This window comes from Neopelma chrysocephalum, unplaced genomic scaffold, assembly GCF_003984885.1.
Source record: "Neopelma chrysocephalum unplaced genomic scaffold, ASM398488v2 Primary Assembly neopelma1_136, whole genome shotgun sequence".
Taxonomy (NCBI): Eukaryota; Metazoa; Chordata; class Aves; order Passeriformes; family Pipridae; genus Neopelma; species Neopelma chrysocephalum.
Genome location: NW_020897798.1, coordinates 117,692 through 132,424, shown reverse-complemented (window position 1 = coordinate 132,424; position 14,733 = coordinate 117,692). Strand labels below are relative to the sequence as shown.

Here is a 14,733-nt window from a genome sequence, read left to right as displayed (position 1 = left end):
AAGAGAGAGGTCTGACCAGAAAACCTGGGCACTCCCCAGCTGGAACACCCCCTCAGCCTGCTGCTGATGAACCAACTCACCAGGAGTTGAACCAGGATGATGAACCAACTCACCCCCCCGGGCTGCTCCCGTGGGACTCACCAGTGGGGTCTCAAAATAAGGTGCAGGATTTGGAGACCAGGTCTGAGGCACGATGCTGTAGATGGAGTACTGCTGAGGGCTATATACAGGCTGCATGAACAGGGGGGAGGCAAACTGGGCCTGGGTCTGCACGGGCTGGGGGTACACGCTGGAGTCCAGCACCCGGTAACCATTCTTGGCGAAGAACGTGTTGATGGCTTTGATCCTGGCCTGCAAGACAGCAACAGCCCAGCCCAGGTCAGCCAGGAAAGGAGGAGAGGCAAAACACGGAATCTTTCCTGCCTACTGAGTTGCAACAGAAGGGATGAGAAGGCTCATGGTTACTGCTCATGAATAAACACTGTCAGGAGTCAGCCCAGCTCACACCCTGGCAGTGGGACAGAGGGGAGGGCACACGTTGCTTGAGCTGGAGAATCTGTCAAGCTGAAGACAAACTACAGCAGGGACTGTCCAGACTCCAGTGGTGACAGCTCCTCTCACAGCACAGGCAGTTCTGCTCCAGCCTGCTCTGTGCTGCAGCCAGCTCAGGACTCACAGGGGCAGGGATCCCTCTCCTGAGCTCTGCAGACCCAGATTCTGGGCAATGTGGAGAAGGGAAGATGGCACAGGAATGTGTTTCAGCCCCCCTGTGAGTAACCAGCAGCCACTGAACTGTAATTTGTCAGAGCTACCCATGACCTCATTCATGTCTCCAGCCTTCAGAGCAAGAGTTATGGACCAGCCCACTGCTAATTCCTTGGTCCCACCCCCCTAGAAATGGTCCCCACCACCCAAAGAGAAACAATTCCAACAGAAAGCTCAGCTAAATAAAAGCAGCCTCACCATTACTGGCTTGCCCTGAAAGGTTTTCACTTCTTCCCTTAAGTATTTAAACGCCTGCAGACACAAAAAAAAAGATCAACATTAGAATATCTTGATAAAGTTTTACTTCCCAAAGGATATTACATGATTTAACACGAATGTGCTTCCCTGTTAGCCCAGATAAATTTATTAACACTTCAAATTCAGGATTCCAGTGCCAGTCGTGGTCACTGAGTGCCGAGGCAAGAGGCAGACAAGGGAATAATCTCCCAACTTCGGTCTTATTAACCAGAATTTGCCAGTAATCTCTTAGAACAACACAAGGGGGATCAGTAAATAAATATTTCTCTCAGCCACAGGAAGCACATGTGCAATCCCCCTGAGCAGGGGGAGGATGAACAAGGGGGATGTTGGGGTTGGAGGGGCCTTACCTGCTGCGCGTCTGTGTCGGACTGGAATGTAACGTACCAGTTGTTGTTGTGAGCAAACTCACAGCTTATCACCTTGGGGCAGTTCTCGTTCTTAAACAGGGCCTTCACCTCCTGGGGAGACAAATCCAGGCCAGTTCAGAGCACCTGGCTCTGAGCTGGACAGTTGAACACCAACGAGACACAAGTTTACGCTCCCCTGACCAGGGATGTTCTTGTGTTCCCCTGACAGGCTCCTCAGGCACCACCTCATCCTCTCCCTGTTCCTGAACCCACAGATCCCACTCCAGGCCTCCTGAGTTCCCCAGGTAAAGCACAGCAGGATCAGGTGGTAAGAAAAATCAAGATCTCATGATATTTCCATAAAAAACAGGTAGCAAAGGTGTGGCTTTAAATCAGGAGTCGTGGAGACAAGAATGACTCCATGAAACACTTCTAAGTCAAGGCAACTTGACAGGTTTTTTTTATATCTTTGCAATAATCAGATTGTAAAAAGAGAGGGACAAGCAGCTGTTCAGTGTTTGCATTAAAAGAACTCATTAAAAATGCTGGTAGACAAACACCCTGTGTTACAACTTTAAAAAACAAAGAGCTAAATCATTCTGTTCGCCAAGTATCAGGAGGAATTTTATTATCCTCCCTCCTCTGAACATAATGAGCTCAGCTCACGCTGGGGCACAATGAATGAGAAATGTTTAGCAACATTTCTTGCTGCCAAAACAACCGTCTGACTTCAAGTAAAGTTACTGCTGTGACAAAAATTCAGCCCGAATTCCAAGCTATGCCCTGGACTGATTTATTTTTGGATCCGAAAAGAAACCAGTTCAAACTTCCTTCCAGAGAAGCCAGGCTAGCTCAGCTTTGGTGGAGAAAAAAAAAATAAAAAGGAGTTTACTTAAGAAGGTTTAAATATAGTAGTAAATAATGGGAAGGCACAATGGCAATAAGTTTTTGTTTTGGCTGTTTTGACCCGGGCGGAAAATATTATTGATGTGGTTCACAAGAAAAATATCCCTGTTTAATCACATTAAACACCAGCTGACCTTTCCCTGGTGCTGTTTGAAGCCCTGCTGAAGACAACCTTCCAAAATCATCAACCTTTAGTTCCCTCTTCTCCCCGTATTTACCTCTATGGGTGTTGTCTCGGGGATCTCACGGAGGATGATAATGCACCTCTTGTGGTTTGGTCTGACCTTCTCCCCTCTCTCGTCCACTTGTACCATGGGAGAAGCTGGAATTCAAAGAGCAAAGTGGGACACTGAGCACATCTGGGCAGGAACAGACTCTTGTTATGGAATTTGTAACAAAGAAGGAGAATTCAGGAGTCTGGAAAAGCCTCTTACTCAGCCCTGGCTGCAGAGGGAGGTTCCTGTCACCCTGTACCAGCACAAGAAGCCACAACCAGCTCAGAGACTGAACCATCTCTCTGAAGCACCAGGATTCTTTGTCCTACTGATACACACCCCAAACCCCCAGACTTACATCTCAGAACTTCAAGAATAAGGTCCATGTCCGTTGTCAGCTTCTTAATCCCTTCCATGTTGGCAATTGTCCATATTGGAACAAACTGATCGCTGTCCATCTGAGACATCAAGTAGAGATCCTTTGAAAGATTCTCACTGAAAAGACATGAAATTGTGATTTCATAAAAATCCTGAACTTTGGCTCCCAGAAGACTCAAAACACCAGGATCACTGCAGGCTTAAATATTCCCCAATTCCACTCACAGCTGAAAAACCCTCAAATTCTCTCTCCTGGAACAAATCCCAGATCGACACAAAACAGAGTAAAGCAATTTAAAAAAATGTCATGAAAGTTGTGGTGCTCTGCACGTTGGCCTGCAAAAGGGATCTGCCAAAGAGCCTTCTGGGGACACACAGCCAAGTTATCTCGAGGTCTTACAACTCCAGAGCACAGGAGGTTCATCCTCCCCCAAGGACACGGATGCACAGACGGGACTGGAACAGCTGGAAGGTGCCACAGGGTTTCCACGGCACGTCAGCAAACCTTGGTTTGTGTTTTTTTGTATTTTTATCAAGATGATGGGACACACCAAGCCAAAAAACAGGGAATATTTGTCAGGGATTTTAATGAAGGCTTTATACCAGGCTGAGTTAACTGCACCTACCGGGAGAAGCAGAATTCAAGTTGTTTCCTCAAACATTCCCTGATGTCTTCCGTGGACACGGCGGAGGGGCCGTCACCTGGAAGGGATCACACACCCCCCATATCAGATCCCAGTTCCACATCCACACAGTGCAAGGACATGTCTCATTGTCCAGGAGAATAAATCCCTCTGGATTTATTTTTCCCAGGGGGAAAAGCTCATCTGAGGTGCTTAAAGAACTCAACACGCTCCCAACACGACTCCGACCTCACCGCTGGCACCTGCTTGGCCAAGTGTTGGAGCTTCTTGGACAGCCATGGACGTGCCAGGATTCCTCCTGGGTCACAGCACAGCTGCAGCAAACTGCAGGGGGTTTTACAGGCACTGACAGCAGGGGTTGAACTCGAGCACTCACCAGACACTTCATAGATTTGGTATCCCAGGTCTTCGGTCGCCAGGATGATCCCGTTGGCAGAGGCTTCATCAGCTCCTGTGCCATTCCTTGTGGCCTCACAGGACGGGGAATACATCACTTCATACTGCTTGCAGCTGTCCTCTGAGAGCTCTATGTTACCTGTCAAAGGGACACACCAGCAGCAGGGAAACTCCTGTGAGCTCCGGGATAATTCCCCACGGGAAAAACTCTGGCTACCGACATTAAAACAAATACCCAAAAACTGCTGCAACTGAGAGCGTCTAAAGTTAGTCTGTATTTCTTAGACTTTGTATTGGAGAGGATTTTCCAGTTCTCCAATTTCACAAAGGTCTTCTGGTTTGCACCAGGCTCTCGGGGATAAGTAAATAAAAGTAAATAAAGGATCCTGAAACTGGTCCCCAAAGTGGGAGAGGATCTAAAAACCAGTCTTTCTACGTGAAATTTAAAATATTTAAGCGAGGTTCCTAAAAACAAGGGGTGAAAAATCGCTTACACTGCCAGGGTTGCTTCACTTTGTTGTGAAGAGACAAATGAGTTTCTGTCGGGCAAAGCACAAACCCGGCGCTCGATCCTCACTTCTGCTGACTTACCAGAAACCTTTGACAAGCTGAATCCCCCCTTCTTTATCCCTAACTTTGACTGAACTGTTTTGCAGGGAATCTTCTGCCTCCTGGGAGTCACCTCAGCTACCCCTGAGCCAAACCAGAGCCACCTGAAAGCTCAGTTCTGCCCACGTGGTCAGGATGGAAACGGGGCTGAGATGGAACAGACCGGAGGGAGAGGAGCAAGCTGTGGACACTGGGCACTCTGAACTCCAGCACAAGTGCTCCTGCCAGCTCTCAGGGGTTCCCAGGATGGCAGGTGGCCCTCAGACCTCATTTTCCTGTTCACAGGGCCCACGGATGCCAAAGTGCAGCGATGCCATGAGTCCATTCCACACCTTTGGCACCCTGCTCCCTCCTAGCGCGTTACATGGTCATCACCGGGCCCCTTGGATCCTGTTCCCTGCCCAAGTGTCCTGTCCCACCTCCTTGACCCTCTGAACCTCCAGGACAAGAGCCCAGGGGTTGCTCTCCCAGCTGAACTCATCCTGAATGTCCCCCAACAAGGGATGAGTGACAACATCTCACCCTCGGCCGGGGTCCCCTGGGCCGCCGCCGTCTCCTGCCACGTGTGCTCGGTGCCATTTGAGGGGGGCACGGCCTCACCACTCCCCTGGGGGACTTCTTGCCACACTTTGGCGTTGGGGTTCAAGCCAGCCCCCTTCGATGTCACCTGCTGAAGAGACCAGAACACCTCTGTCAGTGCAAAACGAGCCGGGGAAGCCCCAGAAAGCCAAGCCAGACAATACAGGAGAATTTAGTGATCGTCTCTAGAGAGTTCCACATCTCAAGTTGTCTACCCAGCTATTAAAGCACCTATGTGATTTTTTTTTTTTCATTAATCAAAACAGGAAAATCCTTGGTATTTTCCAAGTATTTCGTTTCTACCTCCATTAGAAGTGTTGCCTTCAACCTCTCTTTATTGACATCCGACAACATCAGCGGAGGCAGCGGCTACCGGCCAGGACTCTGGGAACTCATAAGCTTTTAAAGACTTGACTGTCATAATGCTCCAGTCCCCTTTCACCAGAAAGGGAAATTTTCCCTCCTCCAGACCCCTTCCTAGAAAGGAAGGTAAAAAAACATATGTCAAGGAGCAGAAACTGTATAACTCGTGGAATTAGTGACATCTCTACCAACCAAGCATCGCCTGCGCTGTGCCAGGATTCCTCCTGAACTTACCTGAGCCCTGCCCCGTTTCCCCCAGGAATCACCTGCACCTTACACACATCAGCAGACACAAATTATTTCCTTAAACTCGCAGCCAAGGAGATTTGGAAGTGCCAAGCCAAACTTGCACACTGTCCCAGCCTGTCGGGGGGAGAACGGGAACTTCTCACCTCAGGAATGGGTAACGAGGGCCAGGATTAGAGGGAGGGGGCTGAATAATGGGACAGACAAGAGGAACTGATGGATTCCAGCACAGAGAAACGCTCCTTCCCACAGCACAAGACCCTCCAAAGTTCCTTTCCCAGAGCTGCTCAGAGGCATTTGGGTGAGGAGCCCAACAGGGCAGCGGCTTTTGCTCCTTCCACGTAGACAACAAAACTCCCCTTCTGCAAAAATCCTCCCCACAGGAAGTTCAAACACCCCACAAGCCACTGACACAGTTCCTCCAGCCACTGAAGGATGCTCCACTTCACTCCTGCTGGACTTTAAAAGGTGAAAGCCAATTAATTAATCCAGCTCACATCCACAAACTCCCAGATAAGGGAGTGGGATATTTCAGAGCCTGGCCTCCTGGGTTCTGAAGTTAAGGAGTGGCTCCCTACCAGGCCTCAAACACAAAGCACAAGGATAAGGAAGCAGTTGCAATAGCTTTAGAGATAATTCCTCTGCCAAGGTCACACCTCGTGCCAAAGCTGTTGGCTGCAAGGACGAGCCCCAGGCCGGTAACAAGAAGCCTCCAAACACAGGAGAGGTTCAAGAGAAACAAAACAAGGACCACAATTCCTGCAAAGCTCTGAGACTCAAGCCCTCAACACACAATTAATTCACACAGCAACAGTCTTCCCCTCTCGTTAATCTCAGCCCAAGAACAGAGCTGGAAACAGAAAGGGCTGGAAAGAGTTCAGGGTGAAAGGACACACGTGCGTTTCCCTTCGCAGAGTTCAGAGCTGTCCTCCAACAAAACAACCTGAGAAGGAGATCCCAGGAACCTGCTGCACCCCCAGGCTCTGTCCCTGCAGCTCAGCACTCCCAAACTCCACCTTGCTCAGCTCCTGGGATGCAGCATCACCCATCCACGTGCACTCAGGGACCCAGACCCAGCAGGTCCCAGTTCTTTGACTTCACTTCTCATCAAAGCAAAATGAGACAAGACACAACCAGGAGATGATTCATTCTTCTCTAAAAATAAACCCTGCCTCACTACCTACATCTCTGAGGGAAGCACTGAGCTCAGCCTGAGAGTAATTTGAAGGAATAGACGGGATAAAGGGAAAGTGAAACACTTTTGGGGCAGTTTCTGCGCTTCTGGAGGTGATCAGGACTAAAAGCAACTCTGGAGATGGCAGAGGATGTTCCTCACCTTAGAGAGACCAAAGGCACACGTGGCACACACCAAAAATCTCAGGTGCAGGTGAGAAGGGCTCAGAAACCAAAGAGATTTGGGCTGGGAAGTGATGAATGGCCCGTGAACACAACGGTTGGGACACACACCTGGAGCAGAGCCTGAGCCACTTCCCCTGGGCTGGAAACCCTCAGTGACGTGGGACACAGCTCTGCACAACCCAGCCCCGCTCTCACCCCTCTCAGCAGCAAAACCCCACGGTCTGGAGAGGACAAAAAGTCCCTAATTTACATCAGCTTTCGGGAAATTCGCCGTGCAGAGCCCCAGGAGCGGCTCTTCAGAGGAGAAGGCCAAAATATCAACTCTTGCTTGTTTAAGCGAGGCTCCAGAGCCCCGGCCTGTGGGATTGGCTGCAGCACGATCCTCCCAGCTGCTGCTATCGGGAACTTTCATGATGAAGTTAAAGCTTTACAGAGTGACAAAGGTTGGGAACACTCGCTGGGACCCACGAGCTGACAAAGCTGCCCTGGGCACAGCAAACGTGGATCAAAGATCTTCCTCCAGCAATTCCCCCAAAAAAATGACTATTGAAGCCAAGTCTCATTCTGAAAGGATGGCAAAGGATATTTTTCTTATTGTAATTACATCTAAATCGTATTTAACCAGAGTCAATTAAGCTGACAAAAATGCAAGCGCTCAGAGGTTTAAAGAATTTGATTTTAATATTAACTCGAATCATCCCGCAACCAAAATCTTAACCCAGAGCTTGTGACACATTTCCCGGAGCAGGCAGAGACTAAGAGGGACTCAAAGCCGAAAAATCCAGAAGAGAATTTGACAAAAAACTTGCGAGGGGGGAGAAACTAAACCTTTTCCAGAAGTGGAAACGTAAGCAGATGGAAAAACCCCAAGGTCAGCAAAGCCACGGGAGGCAGCGGAGAGAGAAACCTTGTGCTGGCTGGGGGGGAGAGGCAGGAGGGAACACCCCTGGGGGGGGGGCTCAGACACAGGGTGGGCTCCTGGCAGCTCCTCAGAGAGCAGGTACTGTCACCTCCTCAGGTGGGGAGTCACCTGTCACCTCCTCAGAGAGCAGGTACTGTCACCTCCTCAGGTGGGGAGTCACCTGTCACCTCCTCAGAGAGCAGGTTCTGTCACCTCCTCAGGTGGGGACTCACCTGTCACCCTCCTCAGAGAGCAGGTCCTGTCACCTCCTCGAGGGGACTCCCCTGTCACCCTCTCAGAGCTCAGTCAGGGTGTGAAGCTGGATAAGGAGAAGCTCCTCAGGAGCTGCCAGCAGGTCTCAGGTGACAGTTCCGTGCTCTGAGCACCCCAGGTGACTCTCAAACCCACATTAATGGTCACAGGAGGGTCGCTCCCACCAGATGGGTTTTCCAAGGGCTGGGATGAGTCTCTCATACCCAGGGGGGCTGTAGGAAGGGGGTAACCTGTGGCAGAGGTGTGTGAACAGGGGGCAATTCGGGGGGGGCTGGTCAGCCAGAGGGAAGCCAGGAGCCTCACCTGCAGGAGGAGAGGGCCAGCAAAGCTCAGGGCTCGCCACAGCCCTGGATTTCCAACCAGGAAACATCCCGGGCAGCGTTTCGCCCACCTGGAACACACAGGCTTCCATTTCCCCAATAAACTCCGAACAGATGGGATTAGCAGCACGTAAACCCCCCTGAGCAGAGCCCCCAGCAGGCCCAGCAGCCATTATCAAGCCCATTTTTCCCCAGTGCATTTAATAATATTCCTAATTATTGATTGTTAACAGCACACGGGTCCTGGCTGCGAGGGAGAAACGAGGCCGACCCCAAACATCAGCACGAGCCTCACACAGCCCTCACTGCACCAGGTCTGGAGTTAAAATATAATAATAATAATAATAATAAATACCAGCACGAGCCTTACACAGCCCTCACTGCAGCAGGTCTGGAGTTAAAGATGTTACAGGAAAACCCAATTTCCCCTCACTCCGAAAGGCTCCACTCACAATCACCATGTTCCCACTTGAGGTGGGTCTAAAACAAACACCTACAGCTACAGCAAAGCAGCCAAATCCCCCTGGAAACCTCGAGATGTCCACCACTGTCCTGTCCTGGGCCTTATTTTCCAGGCACCCCCAAAGATCCTGAGACAAAGCTGCTCTTTGCTCCAGAGCATCCGACTGCAGCGTCCCAGGACACCCGGCTTTGAGCTCCAGCCCCTGCCCTGCCAGCGAAAAAACACCTTCAGAAAGTCCAGATGGTCCTCAGGAACTCAAAACTGAACATTACTGAGGCTTCCAGAAGGAAGATCACCGAAACTCCCACCACCACCAGAGGAAGGAGATCAGACAGAGCAACCAAAGTGGAGCTGGTGCTTTTAGAGGGGCTCCCTGAACGCCCCGAGGAGGGGATGTGCTCCAGCTCCCTCTGAGCTCAGCCACAACATCCCCAGCAGCCATGTGCTCCCTGGCTGATGGGCTCTATCTCCCTTCCAGAACCTGCCTCGTGTGCCCAAGGGGGGCCACCTCCTGCTCCAGGGCCCTCTCACCACGCTCAGCCCGGGCTGAGGCCGCTGCTTAGGGCTCCCCTCGGCCCCAGCAGTTCCTCTTCCAGCCAAACGCTGCAAACCCAGATCCTCAAAACCTGTCACCGTCCTCACGACAACTTTTATTCCTCTCGGGTGAAGCCACGTAACTCCCAGCTCAGAACTGAGGTCTGGGGATTCTTCTGCGGCGATTTCGCTTAAGGGAGAGGAGCTGTTTCCCCGAGCCTTTTTTATTCAGAGGGCCCGAACCGCAGAGCACGTGTTGGTGTTTCGCGTTAAGAGCACCCCCGAGAACCTCCGAGCAGGACCCCCCCAAGCAGAACCCCACGAGCCGAATCCCCCATCCAGGCAGGGACCCCCCGACAGACCCAGGACGGCTCCCCCGGCCCCCTCCGTCTCCCCCGGCCGCCACCACCCCCCCCGACCCCGCAGCTCTCGGCTCCGCGCACGTTTCGGGACAAAACTCGGTGCAAAGTTTCCAGCGGCCGCCCGGGTCCGTCCGGCAAAGGGCTGGAACCGCCTCGGCCGAGCCCGCGAGGGGCCGCGAGGCACCGCAGCCCCGTCCCGGGGCCTCCGGGGACACCGCGCCCGCCCTCCCCGGTGACCTCCAGGGCCGGGCCGCGCTCCCCGTCCCGCCGGGCCCCGCCGCCAACCACCCCCGGGGGGTTTAATTAACGCAATTAACGAGGCGCCGCGCTCGGGCCCGGCGCCGCGGGGCCGCCCCGCGCCGCGGAGGGGCCGGGCCGGGGAGGCCCCGGGGAGGCCCCGCGTGTCCCGCGTCACCTTCACGGCCGGGCCGCGGCGGCCCCCGAAGGTCACGACGGCGGCGCCTCCCCCGGCTCCCGGAACCTTCCAGAGCGCCCCCCAAGCCCGCCCCGCGGCCGCCGCGCCCGGATCTGCTGTGTCAGCCCCGTCCCCTCCCCCGGCGCGGCGGGCGCGGCGTGCGCGGCCTCCCCTCCGCCGCCTCCTCCTCCTCCTCCTCCTCCTCCTCCTCCTCCCGCGCCACATGGCCCCGCGCGCCGCCGCCGCCTCAGCCTCACCTCCACGAAGAGCAGCATCGCGCCGCCGCGGCCGGCGGGCCCCGCGCTCGCTCCCCCGCCCGCCCGCCCCCCCCCCCACCTCCGCGGCGGTGGCCGGAGCGGCGATCGGGACACGCGGGCTCCGCCTCCGGCCGCGCCGCCCGGCCCGGCCCGTCCCGCCCGCTGCCCGCCCGCCGCCGCCGCCTCTTCCGGGAGCTGCGAGCGCGTCCGGGGCACGGCCGGCGCGCACCATTCCCCCCCGCGAGCGGGGGGGGAGCCGGTGCGCTTCCCTCAGGGCTCCGCCAGAGGGCGCGGCGGCTGCGGCGCCGCGCGCGGGAAGCGGCCCCCCCTCCCCGCCAGGGGGGAAATGGGCGGGTCCGGAGGCGCGTTCGTGGAAAATTCTCGGGTTTGGGGTTTTTTTTTGTTTGGGTTTTTTTGGTTGGTTTTAGGGGTGAATTTTTTTGGGGTTTTTTTGTTTGTTTTTTCTCTGTTTGTTTTTGTTTGTTTCGCTGTGTTTTGGTGGGTTGTTTTTTTTTTTCATTACGGGACCCAAAATACTTTTATTTTCCCATTTTCACACACCAGCCCAAATCATCCAGTAATTCTCCCACCTCAGGTTGGACACACCGCAGCTCAGGTACCAGCAAGGGCCAAACCTCACCCACGGAAAGCCCCCGAGCACCGAATCCTGCCCTGCGCCCCAAGGGGATTCCTGCCAGGAAAACACACCCTGAAAAAACTTCGCTTTAGGGGGAAAGATCCACAAAATTTGCTGCAGCGCACTGAGGGGAATCTTGTTATTTTGGGTGACCGAGAAGTGTTCTGTAACAACATTAAAACATTCTGGTGTGGGCGGAGGACGGAGTTTCCAGCCCTGGGATCCCCAGGATGCTGCCGTGGATCACTGGCCTGGGAGGGACCCCACCAACACCATCACCTGCAATTAGGGCTGGGCAGATCCGGGTGGATAAGTCGGAGCCAGGGAATAATCAGGGTCCATTGAGGAGATTAGACAGGGAGCACAAGCTGCCTGGGAAACACAGCCCAGCTGGCAGGTTGTGTGGTGTTCCACGGGCAGCAGCTCCGGGACACAGAGGAGTGAAAGAAAAGGAAATTGGAGGAGTAGGAATCGAATAAATCACTTGGAGCAGGATAAACGGGATTTCACAGATTGCAGAATCCATCCTGGAACCCTCTCTCTGCCCAGGGGGCTGCCCAGCCTCAAACCACGGGGACAGTGTGGGAGCAGATCCCCCTGAGCGGGGTTTGGTACCTCTGAGAGCAGGGACAGGACCCAGGGAATGGCTGGAGCTGTGTCAGGGCAAGGTCAGGTTGGATATTGGGAAAAGGTTCTTCCCCCAGAGGGTGGTTGGGCACTGCCCAGGCTCCCCAGGGCAGTGGGCACGGCCCCCAGGCTGCCAGAGCTCCAGGAGGGTTTGGACAACGCTCTGAGGGACAGGGTGGGATTGTTGGGGTGTCTGTGCAGGGCCAGGACCTGGACTGGCTGATCCTTGAGGGCCCCTTGCAGCTCAGGATATTCCACGAGTCTGTGATTTAGTGAGACCTCCCAGTTCCAGTGTGGAATTGAGAACCTCTTCCTCCTTCTCACCCCCTTCCCCCACCAGATGCCCTCGCACTGAGCACTTGTCATCTCCAAAGCCCTTTGCAACCATTAACTGGTTAATCCTCACACCCCCTGTGGAGCAGGAGCAGGTCAGCATCCCCCTGGCCCAGGGATATCCCCAGCTCCAAAGCTGCTCCTTAATTTTGAGTGTTCCCAAACAGAGCTCCCAAAGCGATGGAGGAGTCGCGGCATGAAACGGTTCCGAGCCCCGATTTCAGACCTGCCGAGCACCTGATACCCCTCAGGAGCTGAGGATTCCCCACCCCAGGCTTTGCTGGGATGTAAATTATCACTAATGCTCTTGGATTAGAGCATTTTCCAGCAGTTGGTTCTGCCCATTCCATTGAAAGGCTGTTGGTGAAGGGCTTGGTGCCACTTCCAGGACACCTCCAGCTTGGGAACACGCTCCCAACCTGCTCAAAGTGCTGATGGGGTGCAAGTAATTCCTGCTGGGTGACAACAATTCCCTGGCATCCAAGGGAGAGATGCAGGAGCGATGCCACTGGAGCCAGAGCACGCTTCAACCAGGTCCCATTCCCACTTTTTGAGAGGTGAAAGCACCAATTCTGTGTTTACACCCCAGAGAAGGTTCTCCCCTGTTGGTCACCAGAGGCAGGGACAGCTCCCCTTGCCTGGCTCCCTGCCCTGCTCCCAACGGCTTCTCCCGATGGGTGGGTTTGGAATCACGGCAGAAACAAATGTTCCTCCTGCTGAAAGCATTCCAGAGAGCTGATGGACACACTGAGGTGAGAGGGCACAGCAGGAAGCTCCTTTCCTACAGCAGGCCCTCACCCAGCTCCGTGGAACGAGGCTGCAGAGGGATTTATCTCTTGTTATACATCAAATTATCTGATGTGAGCTGGTGCCAGTAAAAACTGGGATTTCCTGTCCCCAGCCTCCCTCTGCTCTATTGACTTTCCCTTGCTTGGGGTGCAACTGCTGCACTTATCCCTTATTCCCCAGGAGAAGACAGGGATCCAGCTGGATTCAGGGGCATCTCTGGAGCAGGAGCATCCCAGCACGTGGGGAGGAAGACAAGGACTGTGACACAGACACCTGAACAGCAAGCAGAGCCTTTCCCAGCCCTCAGAGCCAACAGGGCAGGACGTTTTTGGCACCCGCCGACTTCAGGAGAGGAAACTCCACCTCGGGGGAGCGCCGAGGGCACCGGGAACTCGGCCGGGGGAGGCCAGGAGGGAACGTTGTAACCACGAGGCAGAGTGTGCAGCAGCAGCAGCAGGAACAGTCAGGAACCTGGCACAGATTGGTGACTCCTGGCTGTGAGCTGGGACCTCCTGCCCGCCAGCCCCGAGGTCTGGGCGCTTCCTCAAGGTGGGAAGTGCTGCTCCCTCCCCAGGAGGCAGTTTCCCTTTTCCTGGTGTTTCACCTCTGTTCCATCCACACCGGAACGCTTCGGTCACAGCCCGGTGCGAACATCACGAAAAAGACAGGGATAAAGTTTATTCCCCCTGGTTCTGATGAGGGCCCTGCACAGCAAAGGCTTTACCTGAGCACAGCCTGTCTGAGGGGTCTGAAGCCAGTCCCTGGGACAGGGATGATGTCCTGTCCCTGTTCCCCACCACCCACTGCTCTGTCCAACACGGCTCCAACACCTCTTGGCCCCAGGGTTTTGTCCTGAGGTGCTAAATTTGGTGACCACACCCCTGCTGCCGTCCCCACTGTGAGCCAGGAGCAAATATTCTGAGACAGGGAATAAATACTGAGCTGGCAGCACTATCTCTGCCCCAGCTCTTGCTCCCTCCTCCCAGACAGCCAGGGAGCCTCCGGCACCGCAGCGGAGCCGTTGGGATTACAGGGTGTTCCCACCACGGGGCTCTGCAGATGCTGCCAGGGCCTCCTTGGTGGCTCCATCACAAAAGGGCTCAGCATGGAAACATCTGGCTTTAATTCTTCTTTAAAGCCACGACTTTCATTTGGCCACCAAACCACTTCCCTTTCATCTCTCCGGAGGACCGACCCTGTGGCAGAGCTGGCTCTGCCCTCACCCTGCCTCTCATCCCGCGGGAAGAAGGTCCCAAAAAATCCAGGGGAGAGATTTCAGAGAGGCAGCAGCTCCCAGCTGACACGTTCCTGCCCTCCTCCTTCCCTAGAGTTCCTTTTCAAGCCCTTTCAAGGCACACATTTCTCTGTCAGCGCATCTCCAAGGGGCTCGGATCCACTTTAGACCCGATTCGCCCTTAATTCCCTGGGATGAGAAGCCAACCTTGAGGAATTGATAGACCTGGCGTGTTGTGTTGGGCAGGCCAGAGTGTGCCCTTGGGCTGGAGGGAGAAGCTGTGTCTGTTTGGAAATTCCTTTAACTGAGGATGCTGAAGGTTTGTGGCTGGGCTGGCAGGCTGGGGAGAAGGGCTGGGAAAAGGCCGGGCAGGATCAGAAACACAAGCAGAGGAGTTTCCTCCACAACACTTGGCTGATAATTCTGCTATCAATAAACCTGAGCAAAAGAGATGCTGTTTTGAACTCTCAGCGTGTTTTTGTGCAGCAGAAGAGGCCTGAAGCAGGAATGCTGGAGGTTG

At 54.2% G+C, this 14,733-nt stretch overlaps 1 protein-coding gene and 1 long non-coding RNA gene across 3 annotated transcripts in view; both read right to left on the bottom strand.

Annotated features, from left to right (window-relative positions):
* Nucleotides 1-10,704, bottom strand: part of LARP4 (La ribonucleoprotein domain family member 4) — a 22,725-nt gene extending 12,021 nt beyond the window's left edge. Inside the window, exons 1-9 of the mRNA XM_027699082.1 lie at nt 10,594-10,704; nt 5,044-5,191; nt 3,893-4,051; nt 3,499-3,574; nt 2,853-2,989; nt 2,498-2,601; nt 1,374-1,484; nt 964-1,017; nt 142-351 (exon numbers count right to left, since the gene is read on the bottom strand). Coding sequence (XP_027554883.1) covers nt 142-351; nt 964-1,017; nt 1,374-1,484; nt 2,498-2,601; nt 2,853-2,989; nt 3,499-3,574; nt 3,893-4,051; nt 5,044-5,191; nt 10,594-10,611 — 1,017 coding nt within the window. The 5' untranslated portion in view covers nt 10,612-10,704. The remainder of the gene's footprint in view (nt 1-141; nt 352-963; nt 1,018-1,373; nt 1,485-2,497; nt 2,602-2,852; nt 2,990-3,498; nt 3,575-3,892; nt 4,052-5,043; nt 5,192-10,593) is intronic.
* On the bottom strand, nt 5,207-9,977 carry LOC113975250. Of its 2 annotated transcripts, XR_003536793.1 has the most exons (4): nt 9,966-9,977; nt 8,918-9,848; nt 8,546-8,852; nt 5,207-5,577 (listed from the first exon to the last, which is right to left on the bottom strand). It is a non-coding gene; the product is annotated as an uncharacterized LOC113975250 (long non-coding RNA). The 2 variants fall into 2 exon arrangements; XR_003536792.1 differs by lacking the exon at nt 5,207-5,577 and having other exon boundaries at nt 6,520-8,852.
* Nucleotides 10,705-14,733: the final 4,029 nt, after the last annotated feature.